The sequence below is a fragment of the Triticum urartu genome, chromosome 7A (assembly GCF_056163025.1).
Source record: "Triticum urartu cultivar PI428250 chromosome 7A, HENAU_Tu73, whole genome shotgun sequence".
Lineage (NCBI taxonomy): Eukaryota > Viridiplantae > Streptophyta > Magnoliopsida > Poales > Poaceae > Triticum > Triticum urartu.
Window position 1 is genome coordinate 171279055 of NC_141879.1, and position 20059 is coordinate 171299113.

At 44.2% G+C, this 20059-nt stretch overlaps 3 protein-coding genes across 5 annotated transcripts; 1 reads left to right on the top strand and 2 right to left on the bottom strand.

Annotated features, from left to right (window-relative positions):
- Positions 1-2738: 2738 nt before the first annotated feature.
- Positions 2739-3815, bottom strand: LOC147958822 (uncharacterized). Its single transcript, XM_087532320.1, has one exon. It carries the CDS (start codon positions 3813-3815, stop codon positions 2739-2741), a length of 1077 nt encoding a protein of 358 aa, XP_087388446.1.
- A 6249-nt stretch (positions 3816-10064) lies between these two features.
- Positions 10065-12595, top strand: LOC125519848 (putative xyloglucan endotransglucosylase/hydrolase protein 1). Its single transcript, XM_048684626.2, has 3 exons — positions 10065-10335; positions 10417-10622; positions 10714-12595. The coding sequence occupies exons 1-3, from the start codon at positions 10066-10068 to the stop codon at positions 11108-11110; spliced, it is 873 nt and encodes a 290-aa protein (XP_048540583.2). The 5' UTR covers position 10065; the 3' UTR covers positions 11111-12595.
- A 152-nt stretch (positions 12596-12747) lies between these two features.
- Positions 12748-19959, bottom strand: EMB2004 (RNI-like superfamily protein). 3 transcript variants are annotated; one of them, XR_015610237.1, is made up of 17 exons: positions 19512-19959; positions 17960-18166; positions 17787-17845; positions 17524-17661; positions 16907-16981; positions 16706-16789; positions 16521-16582; positions 16319-16388; positions 15611-15686; positions 15388-15518; positions 14233-14292; positions 13920-13994; positions 13739-13843; positions 13394-13654; positions 13216-13317; positions 12901-13138; positions 12748-12796 (listed from the first exon to the last, which is right to left on the bottom strand). XR_015610237.1 is itself a non-coding variant. In XM_048684624.2 (17 exons), the coding sequence occupies exons 1-17, from the start codon at positions 19867-19869 to the stop codon at positions 13070-13072; spliced, it is 1848 nt and encodes a 615-aa protein (XP_048540581.2). In that variant the 5' UTR covers positions 19870-19958; the 3' UTR covers positions 12748-13069. The 3 variants fall into 3 exon arrangements, 2 of the variants coding, with proteins under 2 accessions (XP_048540581.2, XP_087390543.1); XM_048684624.2 differs by having other exon boundaries at positions 12748-13138; positions 13394-13474; positions 13559-13654; positions 19512-19958; XM_087534417.1 differs by having other exon boundaries at positions 12748-13138.
- Between the last annotated feature and the right edge of the window lie 100 nt (positions 19960-20059).

The following is a 20059-nucleotide window of genomic DNA, read 5'->3' on the forward strand; positions in this document are numbered from 1 at the left end:
ACTTTTTAGGGACTAGGGAATTTTTAGTTTTTTTTTAGGGGAACTAGGGCTTTATTCAAAAGATAATGAGGAAGGAATACAAGTGATGTTCAGTAGGATCCCTAGCCACAAACGGCGACCAGAAGGGAGAGATGAAGCAACCTTGGCAATGGCATGAGCTTCAACATTTGCCTCCCTACACTCATACCTGAAACTAGAACTCACAAAATCTTTCATAGTCTCTCTTATCTCATCTATGACTACAGCATAAGATGAAAGCACTTTCTCCCTAATATCTGAGACCACTTGCATGCAATCAGAACCTATGATCACATGGGAAATGTTGAGGTCCTTTGCCAGAGCAAGGGCTTCGCTGCATGCTAATGCTTCCAGGCTTGCCGCATCAACCAAACCATCAAAGGTAACAGCTGAAGAACCCAAATACTTCCCATCCTTGTCCCTGCAAATCGCCGAGACTGCACCCCTTTTACCATCTCGCGAAACTGCGATGTCCACATTAATCTTTACTGCACCCCCTTATGGCGCAATCCATCTATGGGATCGCTGTTGTGGTGAGCGTCCTGCTGCGGGTCTGCTTACAGAGACAATAGCCAGGTCCTCCAAGTATCTGTTAATAAAGCACATAGTGGACAAAGGACTCTGAAATTCGTCATCGTGAATCGCCCTCCTCCTTGCCCACCAAATGGCCCACATGGTGACCAATACTCTTGCTAACTCGTTTTGGTTCATTGTATCAAAAAGCCAGAAGAGCCACAATCTAGGGTCATCAGATGTGTTAGATAGCACATGCTCAACAATCTCCTCCTCGCCTAACGCCCACATGCACCTTGCCATCCCGCAGTCAAAAAGCGAGTGCCTCCATGTATCATTCTCCGCACCACACAAAGAACATGCCGGCGTGTCCGCCATCTTCCTTCCATGCCTTGTAGTACCAATCGGCAAAGACATATGGGACAGTCTCCAAGCAAAAATTCTAACTTTTGAGGGAACTTTAACCTTCCACAGTGAAGTCCACGACTTCTTCTCCCGCGCTTGGTTCGAGTGACCTCCTCTGTGTTCAAGCCAATCTTCTCTTTGGAACTTGATAGCATTGATCATTCTATATGCTGAACGGACCGAGAAAATCCCCTTTTTGTCATAGTGCCATGCCCAGAAATCTGGTTGCACCCTCGAGTTCAAAGGTATGTTCAGAATCACATCCACATCCGGTGCAAGAAAATGTTCTTATATCACCTCTCTCCTCCACGTCCTCGTCATAGGATCAATGAGTTCTGAAACAAATTGGGGTGGGTTCGTCGATATTGGGCAAATAGGCCGCAGTTTGTAGTCCCGTGGCAACCAATTCTCCTCCCAGATGCGTGTGTTTGTCCCCGAACCAATCCTCTTAATCAGTCCAAGAGCAAGAATGTCTCTTCCCTCAAGTATCGAGCACCAAACCTGTGACGGGTGGGCTCCTAAATCTGCATCAAGTATGTCCACATGTGGATAGTATCGAGCTTTTAAAACTCGAGCACTGAGCGTGTCCGGTTCCTGTAGCAAACGCCATACCTGCCTGGATAAGAGGGCAAGATTGAAGAGCTCAATAGCCCTGAAGCCTAGACCTCCCATGAACTTGGGCTTACACATAGTCCTCCAAGAGACCCATGCTGGCTTTCTTTGGCCTTGCTTACTACCCCACCAGAACTTCCGTAGTAGACCATTGATGTGTTCACATAATCCACGAGGGAGCTTGAAACATGCCATGGAATATGTTGGTATGGATTGAGCAACAGACTTTATTAAAACTTCCTTTCCTCCCGCCGAAAGGCATTTTTCCATCCAGCCTTGGATGTGCTTCCAAATCCTGTCCTTCAGGTACCGGAAACATCCCTCTTTCGCCTTGCCAACATCAGTAGGAAGCCCTAGATATTTATCGGTCAATGCCTCATTATGAACATCAAGCAGTAGCTTTATCTCATTACGTTGTGGCTCTTGAACCATTTTACTAAAATAAATCGAGGATTTATCAGTATTAATGCGTTGTCCCGAAGCATCACAGTACATCTTCAAAAGGTCTCGTACCTTCTCTGTACTCGCTCTTGTTGCCTCAAAAAACAGAAGACTGTCATCGGTGAACAACAAATGATTGACTGGTGGAGCCGTGGGTGCAACTGCCAAACCCTATACTCCTATATTTTTTGCCTTCAGCAAGCAAGATAATCCTTCTGCAGCAATAAGAAACAAATAGGGAGAGATAGGATCTCCCTGGCGAAGTCCTCGCGATGTCCTGAAATCATCCATAATGCCTCCATTAAACAGAACCGAGAAAGAAACGGATGAGACGCACCTCATTACAGTCTCCGTGAACCGTGGGCTAATTCCCATCTTGAGCATTACAGCCTTTAGATAGGACCACTCTAACCGATCATAAGCATTCATCATGTCGAGCTTAAGCGCACAGAACCGGTTGCTCTTGGTCCTTCTAGACTTCATATAGTGCAAGCATTCATAAGCTGTTATAAAATTATCCGTGATGAGATGTCCAGGAACGAAGGCCGACTGCTCTTCAGAAATTACCTCAGGGAGAATAACCTTCAACCTGTTATCTAAGACCTTTGACGCGATTTTGTTAACCACGTTGCAAAGGCTTATAGGTCGAAATTGTCCTAAGAGTTTTGGACTTGCTATCTTGGGAATAAGAACGATGAACGTGCGGCTTATATCCTCCGGTGAGTCCTCTCCATTGAGCACCCGTATGATCATGCCTGTAATCTCGTCTCCACATAGCCCCCAGTGCCTCTGGAAAAAGTGTGACGGAAAACCATCCGGGCCCGGAGCTTTTCTGGGGAACATTTGAAACAATGCTCTTTAACTTCTTCTTTCATATACACAGCATTCAGCCGAGCATTCATAGCCCCATCCACTTGAGATGGTATATGTGAGAGCACCTCCTCGATGCCAATGGTTCCTTCGGAGGTGTATAGCTGCTCATAGAAGTTACTGGCCATGCCAGCCATCTCCTCGGGATCAGAAGTATCAGAACCATCCACTCTAGTCAGGCTTGTGATTGTGTTTTTTGCTCTCCTCGCACTTGCCTTCTTCTGAAAATACTGAGTGTTACTATCTCCTTCTGACAGCCAACGGGTCCTAGACCGTTGCCGCATCATGATCACTTCCCTGTAACACAGTTCCACTATCCGGTCCTGGACCTGTTTCTCCTCTGCCCCCGGTCTAACATGATCGGGTACAACCCTCAAATCCGCTAGCTTCCGGCATAGTTCGCGGAGCTCCCCTCGGACCGAACCAAAAGTGGTTCGTCCCCACTGCTTCAAAGATGCTGCCACGTTCGTCAGTTTTTCCGATAGTTCATATACATTAGATGCTGGTTGGTCCCCCCGCCAAGCACGCTCGACTATTGCAGAGAATGATCCTTCCTGCTCCCACATGCACTCATACCTGAAAGGCTTCTTCAAGGCCAGCCTCAGGTTATTTGATTCCAGCTCATTAAATAACAGAATAGGGTTGTGATCTGATTCTGCTGCTGTTAGATGCTCGAGGGAAGCGAAAGGAAACATAGAAGACCAGCTCGGGGTAGCCAGGGCCCGATCGATACGAACCCTGCAATGATCTCCCCCAACAATTATTTTCTCAAAAGTCCAATCCAGTCCCTTGTAACCAATATCTGCCAATTCACACACATCTACAGCTTCTCTGAACCCTGCAATCTGTGCACTATCCCTCTCATTTGGGCCTAGCTGTTCCTCAGGCCTTAAAATCTCATTGAAGTCACCTATGCAAACCCATGGCAAAGTATTTTCTCCTCTTAAGAACTTCATTGTATCCCAAGTTTTATACCACATACTCCTATTCGCCGCCCCATAAAAGCATGATAGGCGCCACGGGTCCTTCCCTATCTCAGTAACTACTGAGTCAATGTGATACTGAGAAAAGGTTTTTATTTCAAGATTTATATTATTCTTCCAGTACAAGCAGAGACCTCCATTTCGACCACTACTCGGTACTCCAAAGCTACTAGAAAAACCTAAGCTACCTGCCAGACCTTCCACCCTGTACTTCGCAAGCTGTGTCCCAACAATGCAGAGTACCGTCGGCGCACAAGCCTCCACGAGATCGGGAGCTCTCGAACTGTCACGGGATCGCCAATCCCACGACAGTTCCAACAAAGGGTCCTCATTGTGCTCGGCGGTCCTCCCCGTCGGAGGCCGCCTGAGATGACAACTCCATGCCTTCCCCACCTTCTTTCCCATCTTGCTTCCGACGCTTCACAATAGGAACCTTCCCCGGGGTTGTCGGTGTAGCACCCGTGGAAGTAGTGCCTGGTCCATTCTCCAAGCACAAAACTGCATCGGCCACCTTCCCTGCGAGATTAGGGAGGTTTTGCCCATGGATATTGACAGTGTCGTCAGAAGATACCAGCCTCTTGCGTGCTATTCTGTTCTCGTCCCCCGAGTGGTGACTTGCAGAAGCAGTCTCCCAGTCATATTCCTCACTTCCCCTTCCCTCATTACCCTCTCCTCTCTCTTGCCTACCGCCTTTAGCACCTCTGCCCCTGCCCTTCCTCCTCTACCCCCTCCATCCATACCCCTTCCTCCCATTGCATACCTCACCGGATCACCGTTCCATAGCAGCCAACTCCCCCATTCACAGGTGCGAGGGTCATGAATCCCATCGCCACATTCCTCCATCGAGTGCCCCATAAGACCGCAAAAGAAACAGAATTCAGGCAGCCTTTCATAGTAAACCGGATATTTCTTATGCTCTTTCAGTGTAATCGGGACAAAACGAACCAAAGGTTTATTGACATCCACATAAACTCTGACTCGTAAGGTGCTTGAAGGGTTGATTTTTCCTTCGTTCACAATAACAGTGAACGGTGGCTCTCCTACTTTAGCCGCGACCTTTTCAGCTAATGCCTTCTTCGTTGTCAGACCATCCGGGAGCCCTTTGATCCTAGCCCAGAGTGGAATCTTGTTTAATTTGTACTCTGAAACATCTGTGAATCCATCGTACTCCTGTATGACAACAGGAGCCGAGTTGCGGAAGATCCATGGGCCGCCTTCCATGATCCTTTTCCAATCGCCTAGGCAATGGCACTGAACCAGAAATAGGTTTGGCCCCTTCACATTGAAATTTACTCCTTGCACCGAAGCCCACGTGTTCCTCATCTGCCTCAACAACGCAGAATGGTTGAAGGGCTTTGTGGTATGAACACGGAAGAGCCCTAGCCAACGAACTCCCTTGATCAGCTCGTCCACTTTCTCGGACAGATCCAGACCGTCTTCTTCCTCCCCATGCAGATGCATCCCCGCAAACTGATCTTCCAGATCGGCCTCCGGTCCATACGAATCACCGAGCTCCTCTTCGTCCAGATCGGTTTCCCTCAAACCATCTCCCTCACCTCCCATCTCTTCCCTAGCATCCGCCTCCTTCGCCTGATTCAGCCTGCTGCACTCCCCCTTCTCCAGATCACCCGTGTTCTCCATACCTGCTACTACCTCCTTCTCCTTCCTAACCTCCTCCCTCTCGATCGTCTCCTTCGGTAAACTAGCCATGCAGATCAAGATCCGCACGCCTGGCAGTGTTGCGCTCCCAACTAGCCGAAAAGATCCGGCCGCCGTGGGGGATTTACGTGGACTCCGGTGGTAGCCGCCGGAGGATAGGTGGAACCCTAGAATCGCCTAGGGGAAAACTTCATCCACTTGCCTGGAAAACAGTAACTTGGAAAGGGGACTTTTTAGTTGGGACTAGAAAAAGTCCTAAAACTTATGAACCAAACAGGGCCTTAATGACCGGCCAACTGTGTTTTGATTAAAATCGTCACTGCTGGGCCAGCCGCCAGCAATCATTGACCAGTTAACCAATCAATCATTGACTGTTGATCCTGAAGAGTTAGTCGTCTACTTTTCAGGAAAAGAAAAAGGTTCACAAAACTGAAAACAAAATCGGCATTTTTTGAAGAAAAAAAGTTCAACAAACCAGGAAGAGGTCACGAAATTTGGGGGAAAATTAGGAAGTTAAAAATGTTCACAAAAATGGGAAAAGTTCACAAATTTTAAAAAAAATCACAAAGATTTGAAAAACATTCACGGAATTTGGAAAAAAAATAGGGGATTTGAAAGAAAACACAAATTTATAAAATAAGTTTCCAAATTTTGGAAAAAAAATCATGAATTGATAGAAATAAAAACCGTATAAAAAATCATCCTGGAAAAAACCCGTGGGAAAACCACTTGAAAAAGACAGTTAAAGATTCTAGAAAGTTCTTAGAACCGGTGAAAAAAAGTGGACCGGTCGACCAGGAAGTGCACGATATGTAGCGGATGAGGAAAAAAAGATAAATGGGTCGAGCCCAAGGTGGAAGGGGGGGGGGGTGTGAAAAGATCTATAAATGACGCTGAAGGCGCCGAATGGGATTTGGAGAGAGCGTCGAGTAGGAAACACCGACTTTAGGGTGATCCATGCTGTCCTTGCTCATATCTACTATCCCAGGGTATTGGCAGATTTTTTGAGACAATTTGTGTATTGACAGTTGAGCTTAAAAAAGGATAGTTGGGCTCAGCCTGGTTTCAAGGGCAGAAGAGACAACCTATTTTCTGTTCAACGATAATCCAAACACACTACATGCTTTGTTGTGCATCTTATGGTTCTTTCTTCGAATTGAGGGGTTTTTACCGTGCATCTTGTGTATGCAGCATTATCTTTGGATACTTCAACACTAGTATTATTTTTGCATGCTACTTGTACACTGTACTGCAAGCACCAATATTACTCCCTTTATTCCTAAATATAAGATCTATTTTTTTAACACGGTACAGACACAAGCGCTCATGTATACATGCATACGCTCATCCTTATGAATGCACACACGCACATCCTACCTCTATGAGGATTGATGAAAGACTGAACCGACATATTATCTTGAGATTTTACGAAATCACCGTTGACGCCTCGTAGTAGACGAAAACGTCTCCTTCTACTGAAGGCACATCGCCGGAAATTCTGAAATAAATTCAGGATAAATGCGAGCACCGAGACTTGATCCCTGGTGGGCTGGGTATACCACTGTCCTCCTAACCATCTAACCACAGGTTGGTTCGCAATATAAGATATGTTGGTGGTTCGGTTACAACTTTGTGCTTTACAGTTAATCATGGCCTTGCCAGAACAAGAAGATATTGTGTGTGTTACCTGCAAAAAAATATTGGTATTGTTTGAAATTTTGCTTTCCTTGCATCACATATGACAGTTATGCTTATTAATTTATCTCTGTGCATGGACATTGTTTCCCACCCTAGATTGCATGGACATTGTTATTATGGGATGCTAGAACATATGGATGCAAAGAAATGAGAAAATCTTCAACAATATCCACCCCCCCTCCCCCCCCCCCCCCCCCCACCCAAGCCTAGATGCCTAGAAGCAGGGTCTATACCAAGATCTCTCTCTAGTCAAGCACAGAACTAAAGAGAAGAACATTGCTTGTCTAGAGCAATGGATAAGTTCCCTACTCACATAGACCCCAACAGATAGTATTTCATCATGTCAGGAGTTGGGTAGTTGACATGTATCTTCTTTTTTCTTTTCTTTGCATGTACATAATTACACTTATTTTTAATGAAAAATTACCATAGAACTACTGTTCTACGGTTTCAGGGTTAAAAAAATTATATCTGTGCACACATTTGCCATTACGATGCAGTCCCACATACATATATCGAGTGCTGACGGTAACAAATTCTTCAACAAGCACAACTCTTGTAGAGCAAAGCAACCAGGCACCATCCAGCAACCCGCTGCTCATGTTTAGTTGGTGACATCATAAACTTGGCGTGGCCTTGACTGTGCCTGCATAAGTGGGAAGCGAATCTGGTGACCAGCAGGGGCGGAGCTAGAAAATTTGGCTGATGGGTTCACTCAGTACCTCATTGTAAGGATTTAATATGGGTTAATTAAGTGTAACATTCAATTTCATACTAACTTACAATAGGGGCACGTCACTTAAAAGACATGTGGCGAGTAGAAATATGATATCCATTATCACATATGGTGGTTACACATAAAAGTGGAGAGTGCAAGACATACCGATTGTGTGAAATTATAAAATCCCTTGTTGACATATTATAAACAGAGCAGCACCAAAATAACTTCATCGCTTCAAGTGCAGCTCATCAAAGCATCACATTTTTTACCGTTATATTATGAAAGCTATTAACATTACCTTTACCCACATGGGTATTTTGTCGCCTTTTTTGTTCCAATTGCTCCAACCTTTAGTTGCAAGTGCATCCCTCACAGCTTGTCTCTCATTGTAATCACTAAATCCAATCAGGCAGATCGTATGGCAGATCATCTAAACTAATTTCTCTATGCATAGAAAGCCTTGGGAGGTTATTTGCAACAGTGAGATTTGATGTACTTTGCTTACATTGAGTGGCCTTAAAATGCCTGGAGCATTATCTGAATCTGATGATCAATTTATTACTGGAAAACATCGCTCTAAGCTACACCAATTGAAGTTCAGGGAAAAGAAACTAAAACTTTTAGGGCAAAGAGTAATACCATCATCCAGTGTACTAGGCTCCAACACATGTACAAGGGTGATGATCCGACCTCGTCGCCTTCAATTTGAACTTCAATTTCCAGCCGCTGCCGACGGCCGATCTGATGTTGCCGGCTTGGCGCTTGCCGCTGGCCGCCGCAATGGAGAGACGAGATCGAAAGAGTTACCGGGTTGGGAAACAAATTGGGGGAAACGAGAGGCGTGCGGCGTGCGTACCTAGAGTATGGAATCGAGTGGTCGAGGACTGCGTGGATCTCATCATATGGCATTACATTTACCTTTGGGCTTCTTCTGTTTTTTGTGAAATATCTGTATCATTCTGTGGGCTTTTGGTTGGACTACTGATGTTATAAAGAATTTATTATTATGGGCTGAGAGGCTTCTGGCGGGTGCATGCTAGCTTGATGGGTTCAGCCGTGATTTTCTATTGGGTTCATGCAAGTGCCAACAGTATACACATGTACATGGCGTGAAAACTCTGTTGGGTTCATCTGAACCCAAAACCTACACGCTGGCTCCGCCGCTGGTGACCAGGCAATTCTAAGGCCGGTCTGTGCTGTTGTCACGTCTCTGAATTGGCTACAATTATTTGTCCATTGTTTCCAGTAATGAAAGACGCAAGCCAATTGAGCACCGAACCTTGCAGGACAAGACCAATGTTCACGATTATGAGTTACAAAAAGAGGCACAGGACAATGAAATCTCTTTCATGCAGCACAGCTAAAATAGCAGGTGACGACACTACACATATTCTTGGTCGTCTTACCTACAAACTTTGATGATTTATGTATGGAAAGATATGATCAGTTCAAAAAAGGTCATAAACCGAAACTAGGACAGAATCGCTCGATCACCTAAAGTAACGAGGGCGGGGGGGGGGGGGGGGGGGGGGGGGTGAGAAAAAATATGTAAGCGGACTGATTAGTAATGCCTCTGTCTCAAAATAAGTGTTTCATGTGTGTCCCAAAATAAATGTCTTAAGTACTACAAAGTTGAGACACTTATTTTCAGACAGTTGAAGTACTAACGAATAAAGTACATAGTACTACTGCTCATGACTATGGATCGTTGGGAGTGTTTTTATGTTCTCTCTACACTATGTTAACAACATTTACAAGACAACTAAGCGTCTAAGCCCTAAGCCACGTGACTAAGGAAATGCCCTAATCAAAGACCGAGAATATACGCGTCTGAATCAGCAAACCAACACACGCGTGCAGCAGTGCTACTAAGAACCATGAGCCTGTCTAGTGTTTGTGAATGTGATCATGAAGCAAAGACCCAAACTGGAAACAAGACATCACCACGATGACGACGACACCATATATGGCAACGGCCAACGCGTGCATGGATGCGTAAGTGCGTGTTCGAGAAGCCCCGCCGACGGATCTGCCGAATCGATCTAACGTGCACACACTAGACACGCAGTCCACACCTCCATATTACATGGCCAAGTATAAAGCAAGAGCAAGCGCACACACATCTCGTGGCTAAGCTAGCTAGCAATGGCTTCCAGCGTGCGGCAGCCATGGCACCTCCTCCTGATCGTCCTCCTCCCGTCCTTGGCCATGGCGACGGTGTTCGACAACAACTACGTGCCCTCGTGGGGCGCAGACGGCTACCACCTCGTCGACCAGGGCACGGAGACCCGTCTCACCATGGACAGAACCTCCGGCGCAGGGTTCCGCTCCAGGTCGACGTACGGGTCGGGGTTCTTCCGCATGAGGATCAAGGTGCCCGGAGGGTACACGGCCGCAGTCGTCACAGCCTTCTATGTGAGTCGCTGATATATCCGTGCTTGCTGCTCATGGCGGCAGAGCTACAGCTATGATTTTAAGTTGCATGGATGCATGCAGCTGGCGTCGGAAGCACCTTATGATGGCAGTGACCGCGACGAGGTGGACTTCGAGTTCCTGGGCAACGTGGACGGCGAGAACATCACCCTCCAGACCAACGTCTTCGTCAACGGCGACGGCGACAGGGAGCAGAGGCTCAACCTGTGGTTCGACCCGGCAGCCGACTTCCACGAGTACAAGATACTCTGGAACCCTTACCAGCTCGTGTACGTGCGCCTCCATTTCCAAGAAAATAAGTACATGCATTTTCTCAACTTGCATTGAAATCTGAAGAGATCACGTGCAATATATTCGCAGGATATTGGTGGACGATGTGCCGATACGGGTGCTGAGGAACCTGACGGGGCAGGTGCCGGAGTACGAGTTCCCGGCGAAGCAGATGGGCGTGCGGGCGAGCCTGTGGGACGGCTCCGACTGGGCGACGGACGGCGGCAGGATCAAGATCGACTGGGGCCGCGCGCCCTTCACCGCGGGGTTCCGGGGCTTCGACGTCGACGCCTGCGCTAACACCAGCTCGACGCCGTGCGACTCGACGGACCTGTGGTGGAACGCCCGCAGGCACAGGCGGCTGTCCGTCCGGGAGCAGGCGGCCTACGAGCACGTCCGGAGGACGTACATGAACTACGACTACTGCGCCGACAAGGATCGGTTCCAGAATGGCAAGGTGCCGGTTGAGTGCAGCTACACTACATAGCCTGGTACTAGCTTCGTTGGATAAGATCGATTTCTAGTTAAGATGGTTATGCATGATTAAAGGAGGCCCTCAGCCAATATGTTAGAATCGAGTAATATTTTTTGAGCATCAGAGACTGAACCGGCATATCATCTTGAGATTTACGAAGTCACCGTAGGCGCCTCGTCGTCGACGGGAACGTCTCCTCCTACTGAAAGCGCATCGCCGAAAATCCTGAAATAAATCCAAGAATAATGCGAGCACCAGGATTTGAACCCTGGTGGGTTGGGGATACCACTGTCCACCTAACCAACTCAACCACAGGTTGATTCGCTAGAATCGAATAATATTGGCATCATAACATGTGGGATCGTCTCTTTTAATTCTTATATTTTATCGACTGATTTATGATTTACTTTTCTTTCACAAAAAAAATTACTCTGAGAAACACCATGGGTGGTGGACTAGCCTTCATTCGAGTTGTTAATGGGCCTAGCCCAATTGATTTCAACACTTCTACGTAAGACCCACCTCTTCTAGAAAAAACGCACTTCCCTAAAAAACGCACGATCCACCCTGGATGGTATCCGTAGAAGTCGTTAGAGTTCGTCTTGCTCGCAGTGATCCCTCCTGTTCTGACGATGCTTCCATCCACTTACATGTAAAACTACAACCAGTAAATTTACAAGAAAAATCTGAATACGTTTGACAAAATAGATACAGGATGCATCTATCAGTGCCCATCTCTCACAAAAAAAAAAGCCTACCATTGTCCAAACATTTCGTTTTAAAACTTGATCGATCAAGAAACAAGAAAAATGACAAATCAGAATGTTAATAGTACAGAACATATACTATTAAAATTGTGTACTATCCACAGTTGGATTTGCCTATTCGTTTTTCACCGAGCTGTGAATAAAAGCCGGTCTTGAATTGTGTGCCATGGCAGGTGCATCACGTATCAAGGTTGTCAAAAAAATCAAGAACTTTTAGATTACGCATCCGTTCTCAGGTAGCATGGAAACAACACATGTGGAAGTAACAGATACTCTCACGGGCAATGACCTATGTGCTTACTTTTCGCCATGGACAAAAACGATATCCTGTCCTCACTGTTCTAAAACAAAAATAGTTTTACATCCACGACCAACAGTGATCCTAGTTCGGTTCCAAGGGCAAAAATGACATTTTACTCCATATCTCCTATAAAACCAAAACAGTAATAAAAATTTGGGGTCACTGCAAGTGAAGTGTCCAAGAAGTGATATTGCCTCACCCTTTATCTACCCACCGCGAACAGAAAAAAATGCATAAATCCAGGGAATGCCCAACACAAAGTACCAGGTTATTATAGTTTCCATCACAACATAACAGTAGATGAGCTCAGTGAATCCCATTCAGCATGGATGATAATGTAAAATCGAAATGTACCACATGAAACTTTGCATGGTCATGCGGTGGAAATTGTGGGGTTGAATGTAAATGCAACACAGAATGGTCTAGAGAATGGGTGTATACACTTACACGAGCAGAAACGTTTTTCCCAGATGACCCCATGACAAAATCATCAGGCTTGACGATGACTCTACTTAGTATGTAAGTGATCGTATGATTCAAAAATAAATAAGTTATATATGTATGACAAATGACAACCAGACTAAAGAAAAAAAGCTGGCAAAAGTCATCACTAATTAGCCAAATCCATACCTGAAATGAAGGATATGGTCCATTACAACCAATAAGAATGGCAAGTGCCTCTGAAAATTTGCATATATACAGCTGAATGATTAAACTACAGTCAAGTAGTTTACCAAAATTTGCATAGCAAAGCATAAACCATGCTCTTCCCCCATTTCCTTTGATCTACTTGAGTAATGCCCAAAAGCCTCAATTACACAGTCAACTATGCAGAAAGCAGGCCATCCACCGACAAGCTGAACCATCGGATAGCAGCTACAGTGCAATGAGAAACCAATTGTACTAATAATAAATGTCTATTTCCTTTCCACTCATCTCGTATACATGATCCCGTGCCTCGGTCAGAGCAACCTGTATTGACTCAAATAAATCGCCAACCTAACTTTAAATGTGCCACCATAAACAGAGAAACTGGTAAGGAAACTAACCTGTCCAAATTTCCCAAAGAAGTTGTTAGCGAGCATTAATGATGTGACTGCAAGATCCTCATTGGCCTTGAGTGCTTGTGCCAATGCAAATGCTCCATCATCCTGTCACACGTATAAAGGATGTTGAGCATAGTGAAGATATGCCAATAGCTGACACACTGAAAACTGTATTTCTTACTCTAATCTCATTAAATCCAAGGTCAAGTGATTTCAAGGATTCATTGATTATCTTCAAACTTCGCGCCAAGCAGATAGCACCCTTCAGGAATAGGAAAAGAGTCAAAAAGGATGGATCATATAGCACGTGCAAGTTTAACGAACATGTACCAACGATTACACATACATCATCTCCAAGTCCATTTGCCCGCAAATCCAATGTCGACAATGTTGTGTTATACTTCAAACAATCAGCAATGAACTCTGCACCTGACACACCTATCTGCAGGATACATAACTCGGCTGAAGAGGCAAGATTAAAGAATACTTAAATCTGCAGCCACGCTTCGATTAAGTTCTGAATTACCTGGCACCAACCAAGCTTAAGGGTTTGGAGTTTGCCGTTGAACTTGAGAACATCGCACAAAGCCTTTACCCCCTCTGGTCCAATTGGGTTATAACTCAACTCCAGCTACAGGTAACATTCTGAATCAGTGGAAGTGCCTTATTTCATGCAATAAAATGGTTTGGATGATATGTTTACTTACTGTTGTTAGCACTTCATTCTCCTTCAAAGTTTCAGCTATTGCAGTTACCCCTCTAGAGTGAATGTTATTACCACCCTGAAAAATAAAGGAATTCAGAGCTCTTGTGCTAATGACAAAAATTTCATGGGAACTAATAGTTTCTGAAGTACAACACAGAGCAACATGCAACCTTATTCTGAGATTATGTGGTAATATGACTTTTTTTAGGAATGTGTGGTAATATGACTTTTTTTAGGAATGTGTGGTAATAATGTAAAATTAAGTATTTGACATTCTTTGCGTCAATGGTAAAAAAAATACAAATAATACTCACAAAGTCCATTGTAGAAATTGTTTTGTTCTGTTTCAGAGCATCTGCCACCTTTTCAGCTCCCTGAAAAAAAAAAACAAATCATGTTAACCTACATTAAAAGCCAGTTGAATTGCACATGTAATGCTATATATGGAACTCATGTGAGGTATCATGTATTTGTCATTATCTATTCAATGCAGTGAGAGTTAGAGTATTAGCTAATAAACAATGAATAAGCAACAAGACTACAGAACAATGACTTTGCTAGCTTCCAGCACTAGAACAATCATGTGAAAGAAAGTAACATACATAAAGCACAGGTTCAAACATAAACAAGTCCAGAGTTCCAAGCAATTACATCTCCAAAGTCCATGTCAAATAAAGTACCAATAATGATGTTCACAATTTCACATCAGTTCAGCCTAGGTGATATCACGCAGATGTACATCCACAGTGAAGTCATGGTGCCTTTATTACTTGCTACAGGAGACAGGCCATGTGAGGCGATGGGCTGGGCCACATTTTTCCAAGCCCAGTGTGCTGCCAAATGACTAAAGGGGTGTACGTCTTGAGATTTCATGGTACAGTACATTTTCTAGTTGACAATACCCAGAAGGAAAAAATGGGCATGTCATGGGTGGAGAATGTGGGCCTTGGGCCTACAGCGGGCACACCTGCTTGGAGAGACAACTCATGTGCCTATCAATTAGTTACAGAAAGGCTATCAACAAGTATACGGATAGATTAGATAGTTATCAGTTAGAGATTGAGTTTGCTATTTACAATCTGTACCCAACCGTGGATATAAAGCTAGGTCTTATATATTTCTAGGCAAACAATGAGAAATCAACTTTTCCTTCCTAAATTCATCAATCTCTCCTAAGCAAGCCTCTCAGTACACAACAGGGTAGTAGATTCACTATATGCCAGCTAACTCGACTCAGTTTTTTCAGTTCAAAAGGAGAGGAAGAACAACCATAGGAATATGTTAGGTCGACTGAGATCTAGCCACACCCTTTAAGTTTCTGAAAAGGATCACAGTTACATCAAAAAGGTATAGCTCCACATGTTCCAGAAAAAATGAAACTGACAGCCAAAAGTTCTAAAGCAGTCCTATTATATGTACACACCACAATACTTTTAACAAACAAGGGTAAACAGTAACAACAATACTACCTCATCACCAACATCATCCATGTACAGGCTGAGCCACCGTAGAGACTTTGTCACTTTGATGAACTCAGCTACATAGAGAGAACCTTCTGATGTAATGTTGTTGTTACCAATATCCAAGACTGTTATCTTCCCTGTAACTCAGCCAAACAAGCAATGAATTATGAACTTTTGCAACCAATCAACCAAATACAAGCTAGTTAATGTGGATAGCCAAAAGAGACACCTTTGTGAGCAGATAATGCAGACATCAACACCCGTAATCCCTCGTTCCCAAATCCGTTACCATGTAAATGAAGTTCCTAACAAATTTAAGGTTAATCAACATGAGAGAAAATGGACAAACAATAAGAACTCACAGGAACAAAAACATACTTCACAATTCAACCTAACGTCCTAAAGATCTTTGGTCATATATGGTAGGAAAAGAGTTCTGTGGTTATCACCTCATAAAAAGTACCAGCATGACTTCAAATTCCAAAACAAATTAACATAGTGCCAGATACACAACAAGTTTCCAGATTGCTGAATCAAATTACTGCTATTGTATGTTATCTAACCTGGTTTTACATGCATATCTTTTGAAAATAAAACATGGGTATAACCATGATCACATGCATCCTTTCATTTTATATTATGTCTCTTTTCCAAGTTAGTTGTTTTTTGGATAAATCCAACCAACAGTGTTTAAACCTGAGAAAAACGAAAACAGATACATTGAAAAAGGAAGTAAACATGTAGGTGACCAAATTGCTCCACGCCATATCTGGACCCATCTAAAAATGTACTTTGCCCTTTAGTGAGCAAAATAAATATATGTCCGGACTTAATAGGCAGAATGCATGGTATCTGGTTTCCATGGAACATTGTAACTTAAAAAACAACCGATAAGCAAACAATGTGGAAGTACGTAATCGGATATATCGAGTAGTACCCTGAGAGATTTGTTCCCTACAACTCCTTTTGCTAGGCTGGATGCACCGAGAGGACCACCATAGTTGCCACTAGAATACATCGAATAGAGTGTACAATTAGTTAGTAAGATCGATTCAAACACAATGTCAACTGTCCACAGCTTGATATGCATATTCATTGTAGCATCACGGGTAAAGGCACTAGGTTTGTGAGCGACTAACTTGAGATACAAACTCCGTAGCGTATTATTCTCAAGAAGTGCATCTGCAATACTTGCAAAACCCTGTTCCGAGACAAAAAAACAAGGATGCTATCATAATTCTTCAAGCATGCAATCATATAGTAAGCCCTTTCTCCTTGTGTGATTCAAGTGAATGTATTTGCTTCAATAGATATTTATACATACACTGTATTCTATTGTATTGTTGCTAAGCTGTACAATACGTATTGTTTTGTTCTTTTTCAGCAGATCTGAAATTGCTTTTGCCCCCTGAAAAAAGAAATTGCATGTTATGTCACAAGAGGTACACACACACACACACACACACACACACACACACAGAGAGAGAGAGAGAGAGAGAGAGAGAGAGAGAGAGAGAGAGGAAACCTCATCTCCGATATTTGTACTGTTCAGGAAGAGCTTCTGAATACCTACGTTTTCAACCAATATATCTGAAAGACACTGTAAGCATTCATGAGTGTTACATTCAGTGGGAATTTATGCAAATATACTCAATTACTGTTCTGCATTTCTTAAAAAATTGCATGCCAAGGTCAGGTTTGCTGCTAATGAAATTAGACATAAATATTTGAAACTAACATGAGGTGAAAACCTCCTAATAGGGATGGATGCGAACAATCATAATGCAAATCAGATGACAGAATTATCATGCAACACTGGCCAGAAAGGAAAAACAAGTCATAGTAAGTAATTGCAAAGCCATTTACTCTACAATTTCAGAGCACAAAATCAGAACATAATACTCCCTCCATTCCTAAATATAAGTCTTTTTAGAGATTTCAACGCGGACTACATACGGAGTAAAACGAGTGAATCTACACTCTAAAATATGTCTATATACATCAGTATATAGTCCTTATTGTAATCTCTAAAAAGACTTATATTTAGGAATGGAGGGAGTATATGATTTGCATGGTATACAACAGACAAACTACAGAACAAAATGGAAGGCAGGGATGATAAATTGATAAGGTTGAGAAGACCTTGGCTCCTTCATCTCCAATGATATTTCCAGATAAATTGAGAGTCTTCAAAGCTGTGTTTATCTGGAGAATGCCATCGAAAGCTTCTATTCCCGCAGCTGTTATCGCATTACCCGAAAAGTCCACCTCTTCAGCACTCTGGGAACAAAGAAAACAACAAATGTTCACAAAGATATTAGGAAATCTGAAAGTGCCATGTCTGCTACATTACATATCTAACCTTGTTATAGGCTAAGATTCAATCACTACATTAGATATCTAACCTTGTTATAGGCTAAGCTTTCTGCTAGGAAGAATAGTCCCTCATCCCCGAATTGACGGCCTGCCAAACAACTGGGCTATTAAAGAGAAAGGCAATATAGCACACTAGTTGTCTTACAAGAGCTTTAGCTCGCATTTGCTAGCAAAATATTTTAACTTCAGTTCTTCGAAATACCTGCCATGTTAACGGTTTTCAGTGTCCGAAGTTCCTTATAAAACTTGTTTAGATTTTTCTTCGACTCCTTTTGGGCTTTAATGCTTGTAGATGTTGACAAATTGGAGCCGGCAGCAAAGGACCACGTGACCCCAGAAGACGTAGGTTCTCCAGAATTCTGATCCTTTCTCTTTAGGGGGAGGAAATTCTCAACCACCTTCCAAATGACTGTCCTCTGAAACAGAGAATTAGTAGCCGTTCCAGATACCAACTCTCAAAACAAGATGAACAACAACATGTGAGCAGATTATGAACTTTGCATCCTGTACAGCATACATCTGTAGTAAGGTCCCATTAAGATTAAGACTTTCATTTGGTACCAATGTGGAGGGCTAGTTCGAAGTTTGAATAAAAGGCTAGTTCGAAGTTTGAATAAAAGACAATCGGGCCAGGCACAATTGGAATGGCAACAAAAAGTGCTGCCGCAGCGATCAGGACGAAACCATTCAAGATCTTCTCTCTTTTGCCCCTCCGCTCGTCTCACATGGCAGATTATTTTTCTGGCCTTCAACCTATTTCCGCCAGCTAGTATCTTGAATATGTTTGGAAATTGGCTGCCTGGGGTAAATAGACAACTAAAGGCTCAGGTGGCGTGTGTGCCTTATGTTGGGCTATGTGGCATTGTCGTGATGATATTATTTGTAACAAAAAAAAACTTCCTGCAGGTTATTCATGTGGCCACACATAGGAACCGAATGTGGTGCTTACTACACCGTGTGGAGGCGTGGGATTCTCTAGTCTCAAAGAGCATCTCCAGCAGCTCCCCTATTCCAAAAGAAATATCACGTATAGGGGAAATTGACAACAAAAACACGCTCCAGCAGTTTCCCTAAACCCAATAAATTTTGACCACAATAGGGGAGCAATGTCCTGGTCCAGCAATAGCATTACTGATGCATCAGTTGTACTACCTCCGTCCGGGTTTATTAGTCACCATCGTATTTTGGGTCAAAGTTTGACCACATATTTGACTAGAAAAGTGTTAATGCATGTCACTAAAAATTATATTGTTGGATACGTATTTGAACGTAGTTTCCAATGATATTATTTTCACTACAGACAACTTATATTTCACTAGTTAAATTTATGGTCAAAATATGACCCAAAATACAAGGACTAGTAAACCCGGACGGAGATAGTATCATGCAATCATTCACGGCTGTGGTCTTTCTGAATCTGTCTGTCTTTCTTTTTTTGCTTGTATAAGCATCAAAGACTTTGCAATAAAGATGGTTGCCACATCAATCGCTGCATAGGTCAGGCCGTCAGGGGCATTCACTCCTTTTCGGGGGAAAATTGTAACTAGGAAATCACGCTATCAGCTGGTCAGTGGTCAACACTGTGCACATATTCTAAGGAACACTAAGCATCAAGAGTCAGAGTATTTCGTGGGAGATGTGCTCAGTAGGGAGCAGGGAGGAGGGCATCTACTCGTGATGATAAGATGACTGTTCAACTATGATAAGTTGGAAATTGGAAGAGAAAGCATAGAGAGGAAACAGTCAGGCTATACCAAAGCTCAGCGCGAGCAACGCCCCTGCCGGGACGATGTAGCGAGTGATGCCCCCCGCTCCAGCACCCAAGGGGCGGGCGACGGGCTCCCCTTGCTCCTCGCGGTAGGCTCTCCGGCGCGCGCCCCCGCGTCCGACCCCGGGAGGCTTGTCCTGGCTCTGAATTCCGTCGAACGCCTCGGACGCAGCGCGCGGCGCCACGCTCCACCGGCGGGCGCGCGGCGGCAGGGAGGGGAGGCGTCGAAACAGAAGCTTCGGGCCGAAGGAGGCGCAGCGTCGACGGGCGAAGGAGGAGGAGGAGGGCGCGACGAGGGAGGGCTTGAGGGGGCGGGCGGAGGAGAGGAGGAGGGAGGACTCCATTGGATGCGGATGGTGTCCGCCGGAGATGTGGACGGGGTTTTGGGAGGGGAGAGAGCTTTTCTTTCCGGGGCAGGAGAGGGTAAGGTTGTGGATTACGCCGGGTCAGGTTTCGAATTTTACCCGGTCTCGCCAGTGAACTGCGACATGATAGAGCGAGTAACTCCGTGTGCCGTCTCCTAAATTTAACTCT

Coding starts and splice junctions, on each gene's coding strand:
- LOC147958822 (XM_087532320.1), bottom strand. CDS start 3,815: ATGAAGTTCTTAAGAGGAGAAAATACTTTGCCATGGGTTTGCATAGGT.
- LOC125519848 (XM_048684626.2), top strand. CDS start 10,066: ATGGCTTCCAGCGTGCGGCAGCCATGGCACCTCCTCCTGATCGTCCTC. Junction 10,336..10,416: donor CAGTCGTCACAGCCTTCTAT/GTGAGTCGCTGA, acceptor GGATGCATGCAG/CTGGCGTCGGAAGCACCTTA. Junction 10,623..10,713: donor TGGAACCCTTACCAGCTCGT/GTACGTGCGCCT, acceptor ATATATTCGCAG/GATATTGGTGGACGATGTGC.
- EMB2004 (XM_087534417.1), bottom strand. CDS start 19,869: ATGGAGTCCTCCCTCCTCCTCTCCTCCGCCCGCCCCCTCAAGCCCTCC. Junction 17,662..17,786: donor AAAGCTTAGCCTATAACAAG/GTTAGATATCTA, acceptor CTTTGTTCCCAG/AGTGCTGAAGAGGTGGACTT. Junction 15,519..15,610: donor TGCATTATCTGCTCACAAAG/GTGTCTCTTTTG, acceptor GCTGAGTTACAG/GGAAGATAACAGTCTTGGAT.